This window comes from Salvelinus sp. IW2-2015, linkage group LG4q.1:29 (genome assembly GCF_002910315.2).
Source record: "Salvelinus sp. IW2-2015 linkage group LG4q.1:29, ASM291031v2, whole genome shotgun sequence".
In the NCBI taxonomy this organism is placed as follows: Eukaryota; Metazoa; Chordata; class Actinopteri; order Salmoniformes; family Salmonidae; genus Salvelinus; species Salvelinus sp. IW2-2015.
In genome coordinates, this window is record NC_036842.1 from 26,226,599 (window position 1) to 26,242,997 (window position 16,399).

At 43.7% G+C, this 16,399-nt stretch overlaps 1 protein-coding gene across 1 annotated transcript in view; it reads right to left on the reverse strand.

Moving 5' to 3' along the window:
- Positions 1-16,399, reverse strand: part of LOC111961729 (tenascin-like) — a 46,624-nt gene that overhangs the window by 14,675 nt on the left and 15,550 nt on the right. Inside the window, exons 2-10 of the mRNA XM_023984217.2 lie at positions 7,216-7,778; positions 5,325-6,638; positions 4,525-4,788; positions 3,799-3,914; positions 2,724-2,877; positions 1,361-1,630; positions 964-1,149; positions 672-761; positions 44-307 (exon numbers count right to left, since the gene is read on the reverse strand). Coding sequence (XP_023839985.1) covers positions 44-307; positions 672-761; positions 964-1,149; positions 1,361-1,630; positions 2,724-2,877; positions 3,799-3,914; positions 4,525-4,788; positions 5,325-6,638; positions 7,216-7,699 — 3,142 coding nt within the window. The 5' untranslated portion in view covers positions 7,700-7,778. The remainder of the gene's footprint in view (positions 1-43; positions 308-671; positions 762-963; positions 1,150-1,360; positions 1,631-2,723; positions 2,878-3,798; positions 3,915-4,524; positions 4,789-5,324; positions 6,639-7,215; positions 7,779-16,399) is intronic.

Here is a 16,399-nt window from a genome sequence, read left to right on the forward strand (position 1 = left end):
ACGAGGGTGGAGTCAGTTGTGAAGATTCTGTTTCAACCCTCACCTGTAGATGCGGACAGGGTGGCAGGTGTGCTCTTCTTTGAGCCCCTCTCAGCAACCAGGGTGATGGTGTACATCATGCCAGGGGTCAGGTTGTTTAGGTTGTAGGAGGTGGCTGTTCCAGGGACCTCCACCTCCTCCCTCCGGCCATCCTTGGAGATGTACACCAGCCTGTAGACGGGGATCTTGGCTCGGGGTCTCTTCCACACCAGTGTCATGCTGGTCTCTGTGGACTCGCTCACTTCCAAGTCCTTGGGCCCATCAAGGTCTGTGGAGGAAAGTGGTAAAGCTTTCAATCAGTGATGATCAAGCCTTTGGTAAAATTCATAGGGTAGTGAAAGTACAAACATCATTTTTCTGTTTTAACAATGGATAGTATAGTGCTTTCATATTTCAGAACTATGATAGTTCTGAGGTTTGAAGATTGTTTCCAAAACCACTTAGAAACATCAGAACCTCATAAAGCACCTATGTTTGACTCATATTGTTGCCTAATAATCTGTTGCATTGAAAGTTATATATATATATATATCTATGACTGCAGAGTGTCTGTGGTCACTTATGGTGGTGGATATTTGGACTGCTGTTGAACAGTGGCTATCCTATGAAAACGTGTCAACGTATGCTCTCACTGGTTGCTGCGTTTGTGGTGGCAGGCAGGCTCTCCCTCTCGTTCTTCATGGCGGTCACACCAATTCCGTACTCTGTACCCGGCTTCAATCCTGTAATGGAGAAGAACAGAGATGAATTTGAGTACCTGATTAGCTTCAGTCCTGCAATCGAGCAGAACAGAGAAGGATTTGAGTACCTGATTAAATTGACATCAAGAGTAACAAAGTCATAGCGAATCCTATCTTGGGAAAAGCCCTTATAGCTTCTACTGACATAATTGCATGTTGGGATTTGGTCATGGTTGACCCTCACCAGTGATAGTTGCCTGAGTGTTGTCTCCTGATCCACGGGGGAACACCTCTTCGCCATGGGAACCCCCAGAGATAGGGCTGTACTTCACCCTGTAGCTGTCAACGTCTGCCCGGCTGTTTCTCCACTCCAGTGTGACGCTGTTGTCTGTCTGGCCCAGTGGCTGCAGGTCCTTGGGAGCGTCCAGGTCTGTAACAATGCAAGAAGAAGAAAGGAATATAATAAAACTGTTGACAGTGAACTCTTGATAAATCCAAGCGTGCATGATGTTATCAGGTACACTTTAAAAAATGGACTGGACATGGAATTGAATTGGGACTGTAAAATTGTAGTGTGCTCAAACACAGTTTGCACTTATCAGGAGTGCACTTATCAGAAGTGGATAAAATAAAGCCCCAACCTGTGGTGAATATCTCAGTGACTGGATCGCTGGTGCTGTTTCCCCTCCTGGAGACCAGGGACACCTGGTACTCAGTGTCCGGGCTGAGGCTGTCAATGCTGTACTGTTTGTCTGTGGTGGACAGGTCCACGCTGGTCCTCTCTGTGGGGTCGGAGCTGGGGCCGTAGGACACGGTGACACCATCCACCTGAGCCACGGGATGGAACCAGGTGACAAATCCTGAGCTGTCTGTCACATCACGCACCTCTACCTGCCTGGGCCCATCAATCCCTGGGGGAAAGGGACACGAGGAATACAATATGTTAAGGATGACTATTGCAGGCTCATTCACCCACCCTCCTCTCCCCTGTAACTATTCCCCAGGTCGTTGCTGTAAATGAGAATGTGTTCTCAGTCAACTTACCTGCTAAAATAAGGATTAAATCAAAATAAATGAAAAGGGTGAAAGTATGTGCTGTTTGTTATGGACAATGATCACATACATGTTTTAAGTGCTCCCTTTGGGCTACAGACACAAGGACACAAGGAATATTGGTTTTACTTTAACTACATTTTAAGACCTGCATTGTTATAATTATAATTATGGCATAACAAATGTAATTAACAGTTTGGTTACTCTGACTGTTTGGTATGTGATTTCACTGATCTGTGTTCTGACAGGACCTCTGGTAAGTTCCTGTGTTTATTGTCACAGGAGAAGTTTCACCCGGTGACTTCACCGGGTGAAATAGGCCATAAGTTCACACTGTATAAATCACCTACTTCTGTCATTCCTCATTCTTGAAAGCTGTGCTGAACTTAAGCTTGTATAAATACATTATGCACAATTCAGAAGGAGAAGATATTTATAGGCTCCATCAACAAGGAATTTTTAATGAAATGGCTTTTCCATAGACGAGGAGGTAGCATACTTCACGCTAGAAACCCATTTGACCTTAATGTATGGACTAACAGTTGGCAGTAAAAGCTTATGGCAGGGCTCCTTGAAAGATAAAAAGACTCTCTATTGTAATATGCAGGCTGGGCTGAAATTCAGCATTGTTCACTTTTGCAAAAAATACTGTTAAATTGAACTGTGTGAAACGACAATGGGGGTTTAGCCACTTTTTCCATCTAATCCTCATGCCATGATTGACCGTTAAATTGGTCTGTTCAGTTGTTCCTCTGTCTGCTTGTGTGATTTGAGAGGTGTAAGCATTTTCCTTATCCACCCCATGGGATGTGGGTGGTCGCCAGGATGAGTGGGAGAAGCCTGGTTTAGATTAATTCATGCATGGCATGACAATGTCAGAAGAGTTGGCTTCCCAGTTCGCACATACAGATCTGCATTTGACTAGGGGGAAAAAACATTACATAAGCTTACTGGTAGTGATGATTTTAGTAGACTGAGGTCCCCTGGTATTGTTCTTGATGACGCCCACTGAAACCTCGTACTCCTGACCAGGACCAAGCCCGGACTGCTCATACAAGGTCTGGGAGGATGGAAGGGTGGTCAGGGTCTTCCCACTCTCCTCTTTCTGAAAGGACAAATACATACTGTTTTTAATATACCATTTCTGGATTCATACATGCTACATAGCCTACTTACATATCCAACAGGCTAACTGAGGTAAGCCACGTCAATTTGTCCTTTGAATCAACAAAATAAATATTTCACACAGTTAATGTTGAGTTAAACAATAACAATTGCTACAATATTAAAATTGTCCATGGTTATTTTAGCAGGTATTTGATTACCTCAGATAAGAATGCTGCAAACAAAGCCCATTTGGCCCATAGTAATAGGGATGAAGTGCTGATCATGGATTACAGGTCCTTACATTTTATGTATGAGGCAATAAAGCCCAAACGCTGAGGAGAATGGGATTAGCAATAAACACTGCTGAGCATGACCTGGCTGCTGGAGACCTCCTTGAGGAGTGTTATAACGAGGATGCAGCCCTTTGTGAGAATCAACTTGGGAACAAACTTAACAATATGAAGGGTATTATGGGTTATGGCTGCCCAGACCTTTGCCATTAGCAGCTGAGCAGAAAACGTGCCAGTAACAATAAGCCCCCAGATTTGTGATCTGAGGCAATGCACAGTTATTTTCCACGTACCGGTTCACATCAGCGTCATTCTTTAAAGTGTAAAGTACAGCACGCTTCAATAGTGTAACAGCAATTTGTGGTTTATTGTGCATGTTTAATTTTTAACCTTGTTATTTTGAGTTGTCTGAATTGAAAACTGAACTGACCCCAACCCTGATAGTTATTGCTACTTCACTGGACATGATAAATAGCCAAGGACTTCAAGATCTCCTCACTAAAAGAGCAAAGCCAGCTTGTGTAAATCTGTCATCTTGTCCGTGCTGTTTACTTGAATTCTAGGCAAGACCCAGCAGACATCACTTGCAGAGAGATGGATAGATTGCAAAGAGAGACAGACAGACTGACCGTGTTGCGGATGTAGAGCTCCCAGGCATCAAAAGGAATGTCCAGCTGATCCCACAGCACCTCTATTGAGGTCTCCCTCACCGATTTAAACTTCAAGCCTTCTGGTTCTGGCAGATCTGGCAGGACAGAGCGAGAGACAATAATATGTAATGCCTCATGACAATAATATGTTATRCCTYATGACAATAATATGTTATGCCTCATGACAATAMTATGTTATGCCTCATGACAATAMTATGTTATGCCTCATGACAATAATATGTTATGCCTCATGACAATAATATGTTATRCCTCATGACAATAATATGKTATGCCTSATGACAATAATATGTTATGCCKSATGACAATAATATGTTATGCCTGATGACAATAATATGTTATGCCTCATGACAATAATATGTTATGCCTGATGACAATAATATGTTATGCCTGATGACAAAATATTGTGCATCGAAACAGTGTGTGGTTTCAAAACTTGTAAAGCATCAGTCAAATCTAGTGGTTGTGTTGGAATCACCTATTCTTAAAAATGAAACATTGTGCTGTGAAATTTTCTCCACTGGACTGAATAGCATTCTGATTACAGTTAATATGCAAATGTTTTTTTACACTTTTTTTCTAAAGTGGGTCACATTCCCATGAACCCAGACTGCTCAGAGACCCAAGTTTTCAGATCTTAGGCAAGATGTCTTATTACGCAAGCCTCGTTAAACGGGCATGACCTACATGTGGCCACCCTGGCGCTGATTGGGATGCTCTTCTTGTTGCTGAGGATGGCATAGACGTTGATCAGGTACTCGATGCCAGGCTCCAGCTCGCTGACAGTGGCAGCAGTCTTGTCTCCGCCCACTGTGAACTCCTGATACAGACCCCCAGGACCATTTGGCACATAAGTGATCAGATACTCTGTCACCAGCATCTCATTATTCCAGGTCAGGTCCACTGTCTCAGTGGTGACCTCTGTTACAGTCAGGTCCTTTGGAGGGGAAACTAAAGAGAACGAGAAAGAAAGAAAATAGAGGGATAGAAAATAGTTATATTTTTGTCTCAGTTTTTTACTGTCTCAGACACTAAGTTTCCCATGCCCTCAATATAATAATATATAATATACTGTATATATGCCATTTAGCAGATACTTTTATCCAAACCCACTCAGCCACTAACAATCCTCTACACAAAGCTAATGCTTTCCCCAGACTCACATCTGGTAGTGGTTTGGACCGCCAAAGATCTTTGAGACAGAAGTACAGACAACTGAAATGCACAGCTTTTGGCATCAAAGGAAATCATAGATGGAAGTTTTAATCCTTTTCGCAAAAGCCCTTTGAAATTAATTCAAATGGTATATGGGGATTTTATTAAGTTTTGAGTATAAAACCTAACGGAAAAATAAGTAATTGGATTTAATGTGGCATTCAACCAGCACATGGAAATATCAAGCATGCAAAGTTAACAAATGAACTAAACCCAATTATTCCGTTTTTTTTCTCTCAATCAGTGGGTCAGATGAATGAAACTGTTCTTACCTTCTGAGCAGTCTTCTCCGATGTATCCCTCATCACAGAGACATTGTCCATTCACACAGCGGCCTTTGTCCTGGCAGTTGTTGAGGCAGCTCAGATCTCCGCAGTTGTCTCCCACGTATCCCTCCTCACAAATGCACTTCCCATTAACACAGCGCCCCCTGTTGTTGCAGTTATCAGGGCAGGTGAGTCCAGAGCAGTCGTCACCCGCATAGCTGTCCTGGCAGGCACATTTTCCATCCACACAGTATCCCTGGCCCAGGCAGTCATTGGGACAGCGCTTCTCACTGCAGTCTTCCCCTGTGAAGCCCTCATCGCAGACGCACTGCCCGTCAACGCAGCGTCCGCGGTTCAGGCAGTTGTTGGGGCAGCTCAGCTCGCTGCAGTCCTCACCAGTGAAGCCAGCATAGCAGACACACTGGCCGTCCACACAGTCTCCACGGCCGTAGCAGTCCGAGGGGCAGGTCTTAATACTGCAGTCCTCTCCACCAAAGCCTTCATCGCATACACACATTCCGTTGACACAGCGGCCCCGGTTGAGGCAGTTATTGGGGCAGGAGAGCTCAGAGCAGTCCTCTCCCTGGTAGCCTACGTCGCAGTGGCACTGCCCATTGACACACTGCCCCCTGTTGTGGCAGTTGTTGGGGCAAGCCAGCTGGCTACAGTCTTCTCCTTGGTAGCCAGCATCGCAGATACACATGCCATTGAAGCAGGTACCTCTATTGTTGCAATCACCGGGGCAGGTGAGCTTGGAGCAGTCCTCTCCGGTGTAGCCAGAGCTGCAGACACACTGGCCGTCCACACAGAAACCATGACTCATGCAGTCGCTGGGGCAGGTTGTCTCCCCACAGTCCTCCCCGGTGAAACCTTCTTCGCAGTAGCAGGTTCCATTGACGCAGCGTCCACGGTCATAGCAGTCGTTGGGGCAGATGAGTTCCGAGCAGTCAGAACCCGTCCAGGGCTCTTCACACACACACTCCTCATCAACACACTTTCCACGGCCTAGGCAGTTGTTCAGGCAGTCYGTCTGAGAACAGTCCTCTCCAGTGAAACCCTCGGCACAGATGCAGACCCCGCCAATGCATTGTCCGTTCTCACCACAGTCCACTTTGCAAACCTCAAGCAAACAGTCGTTCCCTCCAAAGCCCTCGAAGCAGATGCATTTCCCGTCTACGCATCGACCTTGGTCCTGGCAGTCATTGGGGCATTCAGACTCAGTGCAGTTGGGTCCCTTCCAGCCAGGCTTGCAAATACAGCCACAGGTGTCTGCACTGTAGTTGCCACGGCCATTGCAGTAAGGCTTGGTCCCCACCTCACCTAAAGGAGCAGAGTTAAGTGAATCATAATCTTTCCCCTCACCCCCCAATCCACATCTCTAACAAATGTCATTTAGAAATATTGTAATCAAGTATTATCATCATAGACCAGAGACATTCGAAAACCCAATTATGTCCTGAATAACAATCTTCTAATCAGCACGGAGTAAGTCCATGCTTCGATGTTCATTCCATTTTCAAGAGCATTTTTCCCTGTAAAAGAGAAAGCACTGCTAAGCCCAACCCCACATTCAATTCCAGTGAAGCTTCCCAGAGGTTGAGTAAAACAGATGTACCTCTGAAGGAAGGGGAGGTGATGAGGTGACAGTCATCCTAAGCATGCTATAATATAATAGGATTTCTCAACCCTTTGCCCTTCAAAACACCCTAAACTTGTCCCAATTATATGATTTGCAGTATCCTAACTGTTGTGTTGTGTTTTCTAACCATTTATTTACCAGCTAAGTTGAGTGAGAGCACACGATAATTTACAGTAACGACCAGGGGAGAGGATAGGGGTTGAATGAGCCAATCAGAAGCTGGAGGTGATTTGGGATGACATGAATACAGTACTGTACCTGTGACTGGCTGAGCGCTGCAGAAGCCAGATTCTCCAGTAGTGCACTGATCTCTCAGCGTGGACAGCTCTCCCTCCAGCATCTCCAACCTGCTCAGGAGGTCCTTCAAATCCGGGAACCCTTCGGTGCATGCACACGCCTGCTGAGGAATGTTAATGCGGTGGGTGAAAACAATCTGGTTCTGCCCATCCATGGTATGTTCAGTGGTGTGGAGGCCTGATGGCGGAACTGCGTCCTGGGGCTCAAGGCTGGTACTTCCTGGAGCATCCAGGTCCACTGAGCACAAGGAGCTAGCGGGGACGTTGATGTTGTAGACATGGTTGAAGATCACTGGCTGGTCAGCACTGGGGAGGGTTATGTTGTCTCCGCCCGGGGCTGTCAGAGTCGCCCGTTTATGCCTAAGTATTTTTCTCACCAGCCCAGATTGGCAGAGGCTGAAAAGGAGAGTCAGGAAGAGGCAGCCTAGAATGCTTTTAGTACTCATGTTTGGCTCTCTTAACTGGACTCAGCTTTAGGAATATCAGGACAAAGACTGGCCAAATCTGGAAAACAGTGTAGGGGCCCTGGAAGGTAAACAAAAAACATTAAGTCAAAGATAGCCTCAATAACGCACATGGATAACTACATTTTCAAAGGGTCACTCTGGGGAGACGTCCATGACTGTAAAACTTGTAAAGGCAGACAATAACCTGTGCACTCCGTGAACTACAAGACGGTAAAAATAGATCAACAAACAAAGTCAACATAACATTTTTGTCCAGACTAATGGAGGTAGTTACACTTGAACACCTGCACATTCCAACTGCATTCTGTCTATTATACCCTAGATAACAGCACCAGTAAAACTGACAATGATAAATTCGGACACTAAAGGCCATAACATTCCAGAGGGATGAAGTTTGATGTGTAAAGGCATCCGGTGTGTATGTCATTACCCCCTCTAATCAATGGGTTTCACTCAGATGTAAATGAGAAAAGATTAAAGTATTTTCTCCCTCTCTTTATTTACCTAATCTCACAGGGTGAACACTGTCTATATAAGTTGTGAGTGATTGACACCTAACCCTTTAGTGTCTTTTCCCGCTGAGGAAAGCGACCACTGACTACCGACCCGTAGCTCTCACGTCTGTAGCCATGAAATGCTTTGAAAGGCTGGTCATGGCTCACATCAACACTATTATCCCAGAAACCCTAGACCCACTACAATTTGCATACCGCACCAACAGATCCACAGATGATGCAATCTTTATTGCACTCCACACTGCCCTTTCACACCTGGATAAAATGTGTTAATGCTATTCATTGACTACAGCTCAGCGTTCAACACCATAGTGCCCTCAAAGCTCATCACTAAGCAAAGGACCCTGTGACTAAACACCTCCCTCTGCAACTGGATCCTGGACCTTCTGACGGGCCGCGCCCAGGTGGTAAGGGGAGGTAACAACACACCCGCCATGCTGATCCTCAACACGGGGGCCCCTCAACACGGGGGCCCCCGCGTGCTCAGCCCCCTCCTGTACTCCCTGTTCCCTCATGACTGCACGGCCAGGCACGACTCCAACACCATCATTAAGCTTGCTGATGACACAACAGTGGTAGGCCTGATCGCCAACAACGATGAGACAACCTATAGGGAGGAGGTCAGAGACCTGAACGTGTGGTGCAAGGACAACAACCTCTCCCTCAACGTGATCAAGACAAAGGAGATGATTGTGGATAACAAGAAAATGAGGACCGAGCACGCCCTCATTCTCATCAACGGGGCTGTAGCTAATCAAATGGCTACTCAGACTATTTGTATCCCCCCCCNGCTGCTGCTACTCTCTGTTATTATCTATGCATAGTCACTTTAATAACTCTACCTACATGTACATATCACCTCAATTATCTCGAAACCGTTGCACCCGCACATTGACATTGACTCTGTACTGGCACCCCCTGTATATAGCCCCGCTATTGTTATTTACTGCTGCTCTTTAATTGTTGTTACTTTTGGGGGGTATTTTCTTAAAACTGCAATTTCAGTTAAATGCTTGTAAGGCTTGTAAGGCTACACCTGTTGTATTCGGCGCATGTGACAAATAAAATTTGGTTTGATTTGATTTGACAGTGAGCCGTTGAAAGTTGGCAACTTTTTCTCCCGCTACCTAAACCCTAATATACGCAGATTACTTTTGCATCACTGGACATCTTTGGAGACTTGTGAAGTGTCAGCTGCATGTTAAACGACTGAGATCAAGCTAACTACAGAACTGACAGTAATTTTAGCTGGTAATTAATTAATTACATTTTATGTTTGTGCTTTTCTAATAACCAATTTCCGTGTTCTATGTTTGTGCTTTTCTAATAACCAATTTCTGTGTTCATGCAAGTGACTGATTGATATCTGCAATTTGGCAGTACACCCAGAACCTTGTTTTGAGAATGAAATGGATATCTCAGTTTCAAGTTCTCAGCTTGGAGAGAAGAAGCCTCATGAAATATTAGTCGGTTACATTCATGAACCAAACGTTAATGATGAATTAAGTTAATTATAACTTGTCTGTGTAAGCAGTACATAAGAGAACTAACGGGACTGCCCTGGTGGAGATCACTTCAGACCGGTACTTTATGCATCTAAGTTTGACTGTGACCTCTCCAGCTTGCTGACAATAAACAATGATTCATTTAAGATTGACTTCAAGTGTCCCATGTGTAGAATTTCCATGACACACCATTTCCTTGGTTCAACAATTGTATATACACTACCGTTCAAAAGTTTGGGGTCACCTAGAAATGTCCAAATTGATCAGAAATACAGTGTAGACATTGTTAAATGTTGTAAATGACTATTGTAGCTGGAAACAACATATTTTTTTTATGGAAAATCTACATAGGCGTACAGAGGCCCATTATCAGCAACCATCACTCCTGTGTTCCAATGGCACGTTGTGTTAGCTAATCCAAGTTTATCATTTTAAAAGGCTAATTGACCATTTTGCAATTATGTTAGCACAGCTGGAAACTGTTGTTCTGCTTAAAAAAGCAATAAAACTGGCCTTCTATAGACTAGTTGAGTATCTGGAGCATCAGCATTTGTGGGTTCGATTACAGGCTCAAATTGGCCAGAAACAAAGAACTTTCTTCTGAAACTCGTCAGTCTATTCTTGTTCAGAGAAATTAAGGCTATTCCATGCGAGGAATTGCCAAGAAACTGAAGATCTCGTACAACGCTGTGTACTACTCCCTTCACAGAACAGCGCAAACTGGCTCTAACCAGAATAGAAAGAGGAGTGAATAGAAGGAGGAGTGGGAGGCCCCGGTGCACAACTGAGCAAGAGGACAAGTACATTAGAGTGTCTAGTTTGAGAAACAGATGCCTCACAAGTCCTCAACTGGCTGCTTCATTAAATAGTACCCGCAAAACACTAGTCTCAACGTCAACAGTGAAGAGGCGACTCTGTGATGTTGGCCTTCTAGGCAGAGTTCCTCTGTCCAGTGTCTGTGTTCTTTTGCCCATCTTAATTTTTTATTGGCCAGTCTGAGATATGGCTTTTTCTTTGCAACTCTGCCAAATGTAATATTTTATAAAAGTAAAATCATGTGAATAAACTATGGTTAATAAGTGATAAGCAGTAATGGGCAGTCACTACCATCATGGGGCTTTTATTAATTGTTTTATTATGTGTTACAGCATTCAATACACATAATGCATAGCGCATTTAATGTAAAAAAAAATGTATCATAGCCGAAATCGAAAACCGTGATTATTTTTCAATAATCGAACCAAACCGACGTCAAAAAGCACTAATCGCTCAGCACTACCATGCGGTAAATTAGTTAATAGACCACTGTCATGACGTTGGCCTGGGGGTAGGTTTATGACAGTCATAAATACCTCTTTCCCCCTTTTTCCCTCTCCCTACCATACTTGTGACATTTGAAAATCCCTTGGGAATTCTGGGAACATCAGAAGGTGGGGGGAAATGAACTATATTCTGGTAATCCGACCAACTGAACATATGCGGTGGTACTTAAGGTATATTATGTCAGTTCGATTGCCCTCTGACACATTCTCATCAATGATAGAATGACATAAACTCTACTGTGGAAAGTCTAAACATCAGAGGTATCGGATTCACATGGAATTGTTGTTTAATTCAAATGTTTGGATATGAAATTATTTGTGAAGAGATTAAATGTAATTTTAGCTTCCAAATGAGAGATTTGGGTTTTCATAAGTTTGGGCCTCTGCTCAACCAGGGGCCCGCCCTTGTGAAGAGACATGGGTTACAAACTTTTCATGCACACCCCTCTCCCTCCACTATATAAAGCCATTGACAAAAATATAACCTTCTGTTCCGAGGAGATGAGGGTGACGATCCCATGTCAGAATGGTTCAGATAATAACTACAGAACTAAGCCAACATCAGCATGAACTTTGGTTGTGAATGGTATGAACTTTGAACTCGTATTCACTATAGAAGTGATACCTCCTAGACGTTGTTGGCAACAGCAGCTACAAACGCAGGTTAGGAAGGACAGTCAGAGTATCCCGTCTACTACACAACGACGTTACTACGACGTATCCAGTGACCACCAGAGACATTCTTCAAAGGACAGAGGACTCGGTTTGGCAACACGGTCTTCCATCTACCACCAACCTACTGAAGCGCAGCTCCTGTCTCTTATACACATCTAGATGTGTATAAGAGACAGCGTATCCAGTGACCACCAGAGACATTCTTCAAAGGACAGAGGACTCGGTTTGGCAACACGGTCTTCCATCTACCACCAACCTACTGAAGCGCAGCTCAGAGTAAATATTTATTGCATTTTCCTTTTCCAAATGGGCGGTAATTTAGAATGCATAAGATACTGTATTTACGATAGCACAGCTTCGCCTCTGTTCCAGTCTCCGCTCTTTCACTAAAACCCAGCCCCTTTCCTTTGTGTAACAAGCTGTCATATCTATTCCGCCCGCTAGGGACGTTTTCCTTTATGACGGCAATTTGTAATCAAGTTATGATTTAATTGTGTATGTGTGATTCTGTGTGATTAGTTAGGTATTTAGTAAATAAATAATTAAACCCAATTTTGTATTGCTGATTCAACTTGTTAGCCAGGATTCTTGCAGATAACCAAGGATTTACAACTTTCAGATGAGACTGAATAAGATGACGATTAATGTTGACTGCTATGGATGTAAAATATTACTAAATCTTTAAGAGTTTATTCGGAAGATAACAGCTCTATAAATATTATTTCGTGGTGTCCCTCTCTAGTTAATTACATTTACATGATTAGTTCAATCAGGTAATATTAATTACGGAGAAATTATTTTATAGAATAGTATGTCATAGCAATTAATCCGGCATAGCCAAAGACACGACACCACTAAGATTGAGTCTAAACCTCTTTGCCAATAACAGCTAGTTTTCAGTTTTCCCCTCCCCACTCAGGCAACTCCCAGACAGTCCTAGCAAAATTCTTGTTTGAGAAATTGCCTTTTTAGTTACTTTTTGACCATTTTAATTGAAAACAATCTCAGTAAGGTTCTTAATTGTTACCCAGAAATCATTTGATATTGAGATAAAAACGGCTGCATTGGACCTTTAAGATATGTATGTTTTAAAAATAGTTTATTGATACACCCGTGCATCAATCTAAGTAACATAATAAAAAAATCCCCATCAAAATCCTTCAGTTTAAGCTAGAGATTTTTGCATGGGCTGCGTCTCAATCCACTGTATCCGCCTATGTCTCAATCCACTGTATACGCCTATGTCTCAATCCACTGTATCCGCCTATGGCCAAGCTTCTGCAGTGTTTGTCAGACCGAGACATCCCAAAATTGGTCTTCGCACAAAAATGTCTGTAGCGTACGAACGGTTTGGCCTACAAACCACTACAAACCAGGGGAGACTCTCACAAACATGATGGTGTTCTTCGTTTTGCTCTGTCGTGGGACTCATCTCAAGGTAACCCAAACAAATGAATGGAAGTATGTAGGTAGTTTTGTGCTAACAAAAATAAGGGGTTAAATATGTGTCCAAAAATATATATATTTCCTGAGCTTTCTTATATAGATATAGGACAGACACCTTATTTCTTATGATTAATTTTTTGGTATAGGTATATCTTTTTGGGGTACAGAAAGTGTCACGCCCTGATCTGTTTCACCTGTCCTTGTGATTGTCACCCTGCAGGTGTTGCTGATTTTCCCCAGTGTATTTAGCCCTGTGTTTCCTGTCTCTCTGTGCCAGTTCGTCTTGTATGTTTTTCCAACTCAACCAGCGTTTTCCCGTTCTCCTGCTTTTTGCTATTCTCCTTTTTCTAGTCCTCCCAGTTTTGACCCTTGCCTATTTCTGGACTCTGTACCTGCCTGGCTGCCACTGTACCTGCCCTGATGCCACTCTATACCTCCTGGACTCTGATCTGGTTTTGACCTTTTGCCTGTCCACGACTATTCTCTTGCCTACTCCTTTTGGATTAATAAACATTGTAAGACTCCAAACATCTGCCTCCTGTGTCTGCATATGGGTCTCGCCTTGTGTCATGATAAAAAGGGGTCCTAAAATTCGAAATCAAATAGCAAAATGAATTAAAATAATTACATATGTTAGCATAGTAGATGACCCCCACCCCCCAACAGCTTTTAGAGATTAACATATGCACCCTGAGACCTGAAATAACTTCCCCCTCGGAGCCAAAGACCCTGTGTAAGGGTTGACGCTGGAGACGAGAAGCAAGTACAGGGAGTGAACATTTACTGAGCAACGGACATGGAACAGGACAGGACAGCGTCTGGACATAAACACATAACATTAATGCAGACACAGGGAACACACGGGGAAGCAGACAGAAATAGGGAAGGCAATCAACAAAGGGAAGGAGTCCAGGTGAGTCCAATGAGAGCTTCTGCGCGTAATGACGGTGACAGGTGTGCAGCCTGGCGCCCTCGAGCTCCAGAGAGGGAAAGCAGGCATGACACCCTGACTATTTCTAGTTTCATGTTGCACCTCTGTACTCATCAAAAATGAATACAGATGTAGGATTTTTACTGTATCACCCTGTTGTTGCAGGAAATGCAAACATGTAGCGTATTCAAAGTCTACAAAGGCTTCTAAAGTTTGTAATTTCCACTTAAAAATGTCAGACTTGATTTATGAATCAACCCCTACAAAAATGTAAATTAATTGTAATCCACACAATAATTGACATTTCCTGTTGCTGCAGGATTATTTGCCTGCTGTGAGGAAATGCTCAAATGAAGATCCTATCGGTATGTACCGGGCATGTTGACAGCAAATGGTAATGAGGGAGGACTTTTGATCTACAAACAATATATTGACACTATCCACTGTCATTATGTATATGGACACAGAGACGTGGGATCGTAAATCCCATCCCTGTTTTTCTCTTTGAGTGACCTGTCACAGCACTCGGTAAAGACTCTTCCTGGGTATTTTACCCCAGTTCCTCTGACACCACAATAATTCTAGTGTCAATAAGCAGTTTGGATGGAAAATTGTGTTCCATAGGATTTATTTAACTCCACACTGTACATGTTGGTCTTACCAGCTGTTTCATGCATTAAACTGAGTATGCATACCCACACACATAGGGCCAGATCCTAGCTTGAGAAATGAATATGTAAACGGAACTTGCATTAATAATGCCTTAGGAAGATGGCCAAAGCCTGCAAGAAGTGGAGATCCTCTGATCATTTGTTGCTGGTCTCTGCACCAGCTGTCATGTTGGATATGATTGGTGCATTTGGAGCAACAGTTTGAATTACTTGTACATATCTCATGTTAGGATTCAGCCAATAGTCGATATTCCCACCGGCCACTGCATATCACTCTGATGACTTCATATGCTGGACACTAGTCCTGTAATTTGTGGAAGACGGATTGGAAGAAACGTCAAACTGTTCTTCTCCCTCAGCGTGGGAAAACAGTGAGGGATGACTGAGTTTAGGGTTTCCAAAGGTTGGGTGGGTGTGAGGGGAGACACTACTGTAGCAAGACCCTGGTTGATCCATTGAAGGTATGCCAAACCACAGGTCTAGTAGGATTGATCATACCCAGCCCTATTTCCTAGTTCACAATAGACTGCAAATTCAGCAGTTGACACAGAGAGTTACTCTCCCCCACTGATTTCCATTTGAACATAATAAACACTACTTGACTACAGGTTATGTTACAGCCCACATGCTTTCACGACATGCCTGATCTAAGACAGTTTCATGTTGTATGTAATATAACAAGCCCCCAAATGAGGCAAAAGAAGCCTGACTGATCAATCAATATTATTGTGGCTGTCAACTCCTTTCAGGTTTTAAAATAATTGAAAGGAAAACATATACATTTTCTGCATATCCCATCAGTGATACGTATCACAGTAGACTCTGCAAAGTTGACAGCTCAAACGGCAAGGGAACGAGGGTTCACGCAGAGTGGAAAGGTGGCACGCCAGATTTGTAGAGATGAGCCAACCCATGTCAGCTCACTATAGACTCTGTCAGCTCTTTGCAGAAAGACCATTCCAGAGCATCTATTTTGCTGCTCTCTGGTTTCAGTGGAAATAATGTTATAGCAGGCCCATGGCTCAGTCGGTAGTACACCTGTGATGGCAATTCCAGCGCTCCTTTTCCATTCCCACCCTATCTGCCTCTCAAATTCCTTCCTTCCACTGTCTTGCAATGTCATGAGTTAGCCATCTCCCCACCCAGTAATTGTAGGACTCGTTGTTTGGGTGATGTTATAGTGGACCAATACGTACGCTACGGTCACAAGACGCAGGCCTCCTAATTGTCCCTAGAATTTCTAAGCAAACAGCGGGAGGCAGGGCTTTCTCCTATAGATCTCCATTTTTATGGAACAGTCTGCCTACCCATGTGAGAGACGCAGACTCGGTCTCAACCTTTAAGTCTTTACTGAAGACTTATCTCTTCAGTAGGTCATATGATTGAGTGTAGCCTGGCCCAGGAGTGTGAAGGTGAACGGAAAGGCTCTGGAGCAACGAACCGCCCTTGCTGTCTCTGCCAGGCCGGTTCCCCTCTCTCCACTGGGATTCACATTTTTGAACATCTTGGCATAGTTCTGTTATAATCTCCACCCGGCACAGCCGAAGAGGACTGGCCACCCCTCATAGCCTGGTTCCTCTCTAGGTTTCTTCCTAGGTTTTGGCCTTTCTAGGA